This window comes from Drosophila guanche, unplaced genomic scaffold (genome assembly GCF_900245975.1).
Source record: "Drosophila guanche unplaced genomic scaffold, DGUA_6, whole genome shotgun sequence".
Taxonomy (NCBI): Eukaryota; Metazoa; Arthropoda; class Insecta; order Diptera; family Drosophilidae; genus Drosophila; species Drosophila guanche.
The window spans coordinates 4,998,913-5,008,510 of NW_022995746.1; the positions used below are offsets into that span (position 1 = coordinate 4,998,913).

Consider the following 9,598-nt stretch of genomic DNA (forward strand, 5'->3'; position numbering starts at 1 on the left):
GTTTGATATTCGTATGCCATTTTTAGTTTGCAAATTGTTTGATAGGGCAAAGGCAAAGACTTTGCAGGCTGCAAGTGTGTGCCAGTATCTGCGGCCGACTATGAGATGAGGAGGATGATGATGTGTTTTGGAGATGGCAAATATATTTTGGTGAACAATAAAGAGCAAACGAGAGAGACGAGCCGACTTTTCATTGAACTCTTAAAGAAAATGCCCGATAAATGAATACAAATCTAATGCTGAATATTTTTCGTCTCTTTAGTATCCCGAAGATCCCTGGAGATGCGCGTGCGTGCCACTGATCCTCGGCCCTGCCCAAAATGCGGCAAGATCTACCGCTCGGCCCATACCCTGCGCACCCATTTGGAGGACAAGCACACCGTCTGCCCCGGCTATAGGTGTGTCCTGTGCGGCACTGTGGCCAAGTCGCGCAACTCCTTGCACTCGCACATGTCGAGGCAGCATCGCGGCATCTCCACCAAGGATCTGCCCGTGCTGCCCATGCCCAGCCCCTTTGATCCGGACCTCGCCTCACGGCTGCTGGCCAAGGCTGGTGTCAAGATTTCGCCCGCGGAGCTGCGTGCCCGTGCCTCGCCCACCGGCGGCAGTGGCAGCAGCGGCGGTGGCGGCGGAGGAGGCGGCGGTGGCAGCGGTGCCGGCAAGTTGGATCTGAGCAACGCCAGCGGTGGACCATTGGACGATGGCGAGGACTCTGACGAGGATCCCGAAGACCTGACCGTGGGCAACGGCCTGTACGGAATGGGTGGCAGCAACAGCGATCTCAGTCGCTACCACGAGAGTCTCCTGAGCAACTTTGGGCACGCCAACACCACCATCTCGCGGATGCGGAACGAGGCTGCGGCGGCAGCGGCCACAGCGGTGGCCTTGGGCCAGCCCAAGGACCTGGGCGTGCAGATTCCCACCAGCAATGCTGCGGGCCAGTCCCTGCTGGACACCTACCTGCAGTTCATCACAGAGAATACGTTCGGTGAGTGCTGGCACAGATCTTTATCATTATGGAACTCTTTCAATAACAAAGCTCTCTGTATCCCCCCTCCAGGCATGGGCATGTCCCAGGAACAAGCAGCAGCAGCGGCTCTCCGTGCCAAGATGGCGCAACTGAATGCCATGGGACACAGTTTGGATAGCCTGCCGCCTGGCCTGCTGCCCGGACAGTTCGATCTGAGCAAGCTGGCCGCTGGCAATCCCGCCTTTGGTCAGTCCGGACCGGGCCTGTCGATAGAACCCATACTGCGGCACGACCAGGATGCAGCGCAGGGGCCGCTGGCGCTGAACTCTGGCGGCAGAATGCATGGCCATGACATGGAGGAGGCGGACAATGATGGGGAGTTGCGGAGAGAGGGTTCAGAGCCCATGGATCTGGGCCTGGACAACAATCAGTCGGGCAGCAACAATGAGGTGGCCAATTCGGATGTTGAAGAGAATTACTCCGAGGATGAGGGTGTGCACAATACATAAGAGAGGAGCAGGAGCACCGGGATGGATGGATGGATGGATGGATGGAGTCAACAGTTGTATACCGAATAACCATGGAACATATGTAACGAGTAGCCTTATCCCCATGTATACCAGTTTATGTGTACAATACGATACAAAATACGATATACAATACGGAAATACGATAGAGATACGGATAAAATAGGACTAGGAAACAAAAATCATAAATCATATTTGCGCCGCTGCCAGAGCTGGCCAAATAGTAGAGAAATTCTATGTTGTGCTTTTAAACTACCAATACAGATATTTATACATAAATGTATATTTATATATATACACATGTACCTGTTGTGTATACAATTGATGTCCCGACAGGAGAAGGCACAAATCGCCTCCCTTACCCTTTTAGTTTTAAGTTAGATTTCACATTGAAAGCAAAGAAGAGCGTTTGTAAATACATTAAAAGAAATACCTAAACACCCACAGAACCCAGTACCGATCCGTCGCATTTAAAGTACGTTTGTGAGTTAGTAATCCGAAAAGGGATATTCAAATGGATAATTCAGATGTGCCATGCATGCCACAGCTAGTAGAGTCCGAGAGCGTATGCCTAACCTATGATATAAGCATACAAGTAACAGCCTTCCATGTTCCAAGTCTAGCCACTCCATTGATTCACAGTGCTTCACCATATCTCAGGAACGGAACACACACTCAGCCGCAACAAGAACCGAAATCAACTCAAACTCGAACCGAACTACCTCAGCAGAAGACCTCTCAGACCTCAGCAGCAGCAGCAGCAGTAGCAGCAGCAGCAGCAGCAGATGAAGAATGAGTTTTGTGTGTGTCGAAATACCTTAGACTTCCATGAGTTGTGACTGGTCCTGTCCTGTCTTCGTCCTCTACTATATAGGGTACCCCGAAAACCGGAAACTTGCCAATATTGAACAGAATAGATTAAGGATCCGCAATGGATCAGAATATATACATACAAGTGAATGTTAATTTATATACAAAACTACTTATACGGTATGCAGTGCACATTTAGCATAGAGAGACACACCACAAAACGCACTTAAAGATACAGAGATATACATAGAACGGATGCCTGTACTTACCCCCCAGACAATGGTTAGGATTTGTCAGAGAATTGATTACCTCAGCATACTCAGCATTCGATCAGACCACCCACAGACAGAGAGAGTGAGAGTGAGAGAGAGAGCACTCTGCGGTGAAGAGTTGAACAAGTGTCTCCTCCGTTTGAAGAGAGTCAATACTTAAGGAATATTTAGATGTAATTAGTTTATGTGGATGCACTGCAAGCAAGAGACATAGCTACCCCGTAGATAGTTGTAACTTACGAGTGTAAGAATAGTGAGTGCCGTGGCCAGAGTTTCCTGTATGTATTTTAGTTCGAATATGCCTCAGTTATAATCCTAGGTTTATGGTTAGTTTCAATCGAAGATGAGCACAGACAGACTCTACAAGAGTCGCAAACCACTTGCCTTATTGACCAACATATGTGTTACTTTAGTAATTTTCTACCTCAATTAATTTAAATGTAATTTACTTGAATATTTATTTGTAAGTTCGCAATCGGAATCATCGTCTCGAATGTGCATTTCATTTGTTTCTATCGAGTATTCAATGGATCCCATATAACGATCCCCAAACGTAGCCTAACGTAACAATACACAAGATTGGAGAATACCCATAACATGCCCATACAAAAATTATATAAATAAAGAAGAACTCTATGTATGAGTATGTTCAATTTGATTTGATTTATTTCCTTCTCGTTTTTATACTTTCGGTTACTTCTCCTTTCTTGTCTCTCACGATGGAGCGAGAGATCGCAATAGATTTGCATTTCCCTAGGCTTGAAATGCATTTAAGGTTAATGCAATTCGGTTAAGACGTTTAGTTTAAAATGCAATTAGTTAAAAGTCGTTACCATAAGCAATATAAGTAGACATCCATGTGCTTAGAAAGTTATAAATATTTATTGAAATTACAATAAAGCCGCGTTATGAAGAACAATACTGTTATATCTATTGTTTCCATCTGCTGCACATTTACGGAGAGATGCTTTTCTTCGATTCAGGTACATTTGATCCTCAGATCAACACATTTTTATGGGGACATCAATTACAAGTAAGTATTGCCACAAGTACCTGTTGCTTCATCAAATCACATATGTTAGTACAGAAACAAAGAGGAAAGTATAACTCTTAAGGATCGTATAATTTTTGATTCGTACTTAAATAGGCAATAGGCAGCGTAGCTGTGTATTCGATACATGTCCACCTTGCAATACTAAAATGAATGACAAGTAAATAACTACATTTAAAATACTCACAACAATATTGAAAGTTTCGATTTCACATAGAATAAATAGATGGAATTACGATTTGATCTTGATACGGGCATAAAGAACTGACGAATTTAATATATACAACTAAGCTAGGCTAAATCTAATGACTTATTTAGCTGAAGAGGCTGCCTCATAGCCAGCGATTTTGATTCGCATCTCGACCACCTCATCCTTGCGCATCTTCAGCACACGTTTCGCGTACTCGTACTTCTCGTTCATGGCAGACAGTTCCTTCTTTTGCGACTCACATTGGGTCTGTAAATGGAGAATGTATAAATAATCAATTGTCAATGATAAGCAAAGCCAAATAAGTCTACCTTCAGTGCATTGATTTGACCTGCTGTGAGGGATGTCATGTTGGAGGTGTCGCAATTTTCGATTTGCTTTAATCTCTGCTCCAAATCTTGGATCAGAGAGTAGCGGAAACGGCACAACTTAAGTGAGTCTTGATACTTTTGGTTTATCTTTTCCAGCACCGTCTCCAAGTCAGACTCCGTCTGTGTATCTACCGAGGTCATCGCAGGAGATATTCTGCATGTTTGGCCTTGGGCCGATCGCAGAGACTCTGATGCAGCTGCCGCGGCAGTCAAATCATTGATACGGCTCGTGAGATCTTGATTCTTCATTTTAAGACGTTTCACTTCTGCACGCGCTTTTTCCTGGTCCTCCAAAAGACGTTTGCGAAGCTGTGCATTCTCCTCTTTCAGTGGATGGTTCTTGAGCTCAATATTCAACGCAGTGACCTGGCTCTCCCGTATAAAGAGATCTCGCTGGCATTCCTGCAGCTTGCGGTTGAGCTCCACACAGTTGCAATTATTGTCTGCAATTGTTAGGATTATTGATTACTTATGCTTCAGGATATGCTTAGATATCTCCAACTTACCCACAGGATCCGTCATGGTTCCCCAATCACGCACATTGTTCCAGTAGGACTGCCTGCGACGCTCATCGTGTACACTTAGCCGTCGGTTCTTACGCATGCCAGATTCATAGCTTATAGATTTCTGCACACAAATGAGAACTTGTTATAGATTCTACATTGAAATGGTTCTATCCAATACTTACCCTGGGAACAGCAAGGCGATCTGTGGAAGCTGGCGACGTGCTGGATGCATTGGACTCAAAGGAGGCATTGCTGCCGTTCGATTTGAGTCCCTGAAGAGCAGTCAAGTCAGCCTGTAGTTTCTCCATAATTTCATTCAGAGTGCACAGCTTTTCTTCTAGGTTTCGCTTGTCCTCCAAAAGACTTGACACAGTGGCGTTTAGGCGTTCCCTTTCAGTGCGATAATTAGTCTCAGTGGTTTTCTAAAGTGCAAATCCATTAGTTACGTTGTGTATTATAAAAGTGCCTCATTGCTTACCATTGTTGTGCGTAGCCTGTCGCATTCTTTGTTGAGTGCCGTCACTGACTTTTGACTGTTTTCATCTTTCTGCTGCATTTCCTTTAATTTCTTATTAGTTTCAGCGTGAGTTTTTTCTTGCTGCGACAAATTATTACGCAAAGAATCACGCTCCGACTCAATGGTGCTCTGGAATAATACAAATCAATTAGAATAAGTAAGAAAGATTAAAATCCCATGCATTACCAGTGCCGTTTGCAGCCTTTTACATTCGTTAGTCTGCTCAGCTTTTGACTTCCGAGCCTCGTCAGCTTGCTGGCTCATTTCTTCAAGCTGTTTTTCCTGCTGCACCAAAGCTACGCGGAGAGAGTTTCGTTCTGTCTCCCTCAATTTAAGTTGATCCTCTAGCTCCGAATTAGATTCAGCCTTTTTAGTCAACGTACAAATCTGCTCTTCTTTGGTTTGCTGAACGTAAGAAACACATGGATCAGAAAGGGTAAAGACTTTGGAGATATAATAATCGCTTACCAGAGTTGTTCGCAGCATTTCACATTCATTTTTGAGTTCCTCCACTGACTGCTGTACTTCCGAGCATTTCTTGTTGGCTTCTTCGACTGCAAATTTCTGCTGAGACACGGAATCCTGGAGGGACGCACAGGCTGCATCCTTTTCCTTAAGTTGAGCCACAAGCTGCGCATTGGATTCCTTCAGTTTTTCGGAGATGTCGCGCAAATTAGAACACAGTTCTTGCTCCTCTTGCAGCAAAGTTTGAAGGTTTTTGGCATTTTTCATTGTCACTTCCAGGTCTTTATTGCTTGATTCCAACTTCGCTTTACTCTCTTTTAGCGAATTCAGCTTCAGCTCTAGCTCGTTCCTTGCGCCCCTCAATCCTTCCACCTCAAGTTGGAAAGTCACGGACTTAGCAATCATCTTGACTTCCATTTCCTCCAGCTGATTTTTCAGAGCAGTCTCCTGTGTGCTCGCAGAGGTCTGTGCTTCCAAAGCGCCCTTCAGCTTCGATCGAAGTTCTTCGATTTCAACGTTTCGTTTGCTCTGTTTTTCCTGGGCACTGTTGAGCTCACACTGAAGACTCTCCACTTGTTCTCTTAACGAAATGTTGACTCCTGTGGCTTCGGACAAGCACGCCTGCAACCGCTGATGCTGGGAGAATAATTCGTCAAAGTCCCGGGCCTTCTTTTGAACCCGCTTCAGTTCTTCACTCAAGTCACTGTTCTTTAACGTGAAAGTCTCAATTTTGTCGAGTAGTTCTGCCTTCTCGGAGCATGTCTGTTTGCTTAGTGTCTCCAGTTGCTGCTCCAGCAGATGAATCTTCTCCAAAGTGCTCGTGTGCTGCGCTTCCAAATCTTTCCTTTCGGAATGCAGGGCCACCTTCTCCTCTGTCAGCTTTTCCAAGTCTGCTTGAAATTTCGAACGCAGGTGATCATAGTCCAAAATGTGCTTCTCACATCGCTCTTCAAGCTCCTGAATCCGCTGCTGTGAGCTGGCTATCATATCATCTAGCTGTTCGGTGGAGCTGCGGTCTCGGGCGTTCAGCTGCAATTGTAGCTTCGCCACCAATTCCTGGCTCTTCGCGTACAGCGACTCCAGCTCGAGCTTCTCCTGCTTCAGCTGTTCCAAGACCGCATTCTGCTCTGTTCTGATGTCTTCCAGCTCTGCCTGATGTTGAGCTGCAGCCTTGGCTTGGTCTGCCATCAGTGTGGACACGCTTTGTTCGTAGCGTTCCTTGCCCTCCTCCCACTCGGTGTTGTATTTGCGGAAGTTGCTGCGATATTCGTTCTCGCTTTGCTCTATTTTATCAAGATACTCGAGCTTCAGGGCGTTCAGCTCGTCCGTTTTCTGCTTCTCATTGGCGTCTATTACATCTCTGGCACTTTGCAGATCTTGCTCGAGCGTCTCGATGTGATCTCTGGCACTCTTTAGGGATTCTTCCAAGGTCTCGATGCGATCTCTGCCATTCGTCAGGTCTTCCTCAAGCGTTTTGATGCAATCTCTGGCACTCTTCAGGTCTTCCTCACTAGCCTCGATGCGAACTCCTGCACTCTTAAGAGATTCTTCCAAGGTCTCCATGCGATCTCTGGCACTCTTTACGTCTTCCTCATGAGCCTCGTTGCGATCTTTGGCACTCTTCAGCTCTTCCTCAAGCTTTTCGACGCGATCTCCGGCACTCTTCAGCTCTTTCTCAAGCGTCTCCTTGCCTTCACTGCCACTCTTCAGCTCTTCCTCAAGCGTTTCGACGCGATCTCTGGCAATCTTTAGGTCTTCCTCAAGCGTATGAATGCGATATCCGGCACTCTTCAGGTCCTCTTCGCGAACCTCGATGAAATCTCGGCCACTCTTCAGCTCTTCCTCAAGCGTTTCGACGCGATCTCTGGCACTCTTTAGTAATTCTTCCAGGCTCTCGATGCGATTATCGTGAAGCAAACGCTCCTGCATCACCGACAGGGAGTCTTCCGCCTTGATGCTGCGCTCCACGAGCTTCGCATTGGTTTCCTGCAGCTGATCGATGCGTCGCACGTCGTCTGCCAATTTCTCAGCTTGTCGTTCGAGGAGCTGCTGCTGCTGGCTGGCATTCGACTGAAGTTCCACCAGCTTCACCTCCATGGTTATGCAGCGCTCGTTCAGCTCCTCAATTTCTGTACGCAGCACATCGATGTGGTTGTCCTTTTGCTGCATCTGAGACAGTTGGTTCTCCACTCTGCCTTGCAGCTCGGCGACTTTGTCCATCAGCTCGGAAAGGGATGCCTTGAGAGCAGCTATCTCAGCGGGCTCCTGGTCCTGTAGCATCAAAGGGGTGGATGTGTTGCCGGGCAGCGTATCGTCCCCAGGACTTAGCATGAGGCTCTCGCTCATTGTGTTCTCCTTCACCTTCTCCTGCAACTCCTCACAGACGATGGTTATCTCAGCATTCTGCTTCTCGAGAGACTCGATCTGTCGCTGATACGACTCCACCTTGTTGACAATCACCGACTTCTCCAGTAGCGCCGCCTCCAGGTTGGTCATCTGTTCGCGCATCTCATTGATATTTCCCTCCGTGGCATCGATCAACATGTTCTTCTGCGCAATCTCATTCTCCAGCTGAGCAATGTGGTCGAGCAGGCGTCTCTTTTCCGCATCTTCTTGCACGGGTGCAGACTCCTGGGTCAGCCTGATGATCTGGAACCTGTGCTGTCGCAGCACGCCCTTCAGGCACACGGCATCTTCTGCATCGTCATCGAGCGTGTGCGCGACGGTGTGTATGTCTGTAGCAGACTCGAGGCAGAGCTTCAGCCCGGGCACATTGTGCTCCTGAATCTTAGTAGCCCTGAAGAGGCGACTGAAGCCTGAGCGATGCTGCAGCTCGATCTCGTGCAGCGAATCTGACAGCTTGGCAAACTTCTCCAAAAATCCGATATCTGACTCCGACTCTAGATCGGCCTCACTGCACTCTGTGCCGACGCCAGAGCTCTTCATGGACTCGATGTCATAGCTGGGCGTCGACCGCTGCTTGAGCTCCTCACGCAAAGCGTTGCACTCGTTACGCAAGCCATCACACTCCTCTACGCTCTCCATTAGATCGTTGGACAAGCAGTCATATTCGCGCTGCATTTCCTGGAAGCTCGACTGCACATCCGACAGCTCTGCTTTGAGCTCATCATTTTTTTCTTTCAGTTGCTCCGCGAGCGCCTTTTGATTACTAGATTCCAAGAGCACGCGCTGCGCCTGCTCCACGCGCTCCTTGAGTGTGACAATCTCCGCCTGAAGTGCCGTGTTGTCGGCCTCTAGCTGTAGACACTGATCTTTGTTGGCTTTGGAGGTTCGTCCCAAATCCTCGTATTCCTGCTGCACCTTTTGGAACTTCTGCTGGAGGTCATAGTAGTCTGACTCCATGGCTTGAATGGCCTGCTGCTGGCTCTGCCAATTAAGTTCCAGCCCATCGTACTTTCCCTGCAGAAGAGCCATGTCATCATGGGCTGTGGATATTAGAATGTTGAGGCGTTCACAGTCCTCTGTCTTCTGGCTAAAGGACAGTTGAATGCTCTCCAGCTTTGCGTTGGCATCGGCCAGCAGACGTTCAAATTCCACACACTTGTCGCAGATTATCTCGGGCATCGATGTATCCACTATGGGGGAGCGCATCCGTTCCTCCTTGCTGTTGCGCAGGACATCGCGAGACAATTCGTCGAGACTTTTCTGCAGATTTTCAATGGTTAAATCCTTCTCGGACAGGGCCGACAGAAGATCCGTCTCTCGCAGCTTTGACTTGGTTTTGTGGGACTCATATTCGAACTCCAAGCTAACAGCCTCACGATTATAAAACTCCAACTTCTCCTTCATGGTCTGCAGTTTCTCCTCGTACTCCAAGTTCTTGGCATTGGCTGCCTGTAGCTCGGCCTGCAGCTCATCGCATCTAAAACAGACAGTGGAA

At 47.4% G+C, this 9,598-nt stretch overlaps 2 protein-coding genes across 4 annotated transcripts in view; one reads left to right on the forward strand and one right to left on the reverse strand.

Annotated features, from left to right (window-relative positions):
* LOC117582535 (protein abrupt) overlaps nt 1-3,237 on the forward strand; it is a 38,320-nt gene extending 35,083 nt beyond the window's left edge. For both annotated transcript variants that reach the window (XM_034270341.1, XM_034270342.1), the window contains exons 6-7: nt 263-988; nt 1,061-3,237. In XM_034270341.1, coding sequence (XP_034126232.1) covers nt 263-988; nt 1,061-1,479 — 1,145 coding nt within the window. In that variant the 3' untranslated portion in view covers nt 1,480-3,237. The remainder of the gene's footprint in view (nt 1-262; nt 989-1,060) is intronic.
* A 446-nt stretch (nt 3,238-3,683) lies between these two features.
* Nucleotides 3,684-9,598, reverse strand: part of LOC117582534 (kinesin-like protein KIN-7I) — a 9,080-nt gene continuing 3,165 nt past the window's right edge. For both annotated transcript variants that reach the window (XM_034270338.1, XM_034270339.1), the window contains 7 exons: nt 5,701-9,512; nt 5,419-5,637; nt 5,194-5,361; nt 4,898-5,137; nt 4,716-4,836; nt 4,150-4,652; nt 3,684-4,087 (listed from right to left, as the gene is read on the reverse strand). In XM_034270338.1, coding sequence (XP_034126229.1) covers nt 3,941-4,087; nt 4,150-4,652; nt 4,716-4,836; nt 4,898-5,137; nt 5,194-5,361; nt 5,419-5,637; nt 5,701-9,512 — 5,210 coding nt within the window. In that variant the 3' untranslated portion in view covers nt 3,684-3,940. The remainder of the gene's footprint in view (nt 4,088-4,149; nt 4,653-4,715; nt 4,837-4,897; nt 5,138-5,193; nt 5,362-5,418; nt 5,638-5,700; nt 9,513-9,598) is intronic.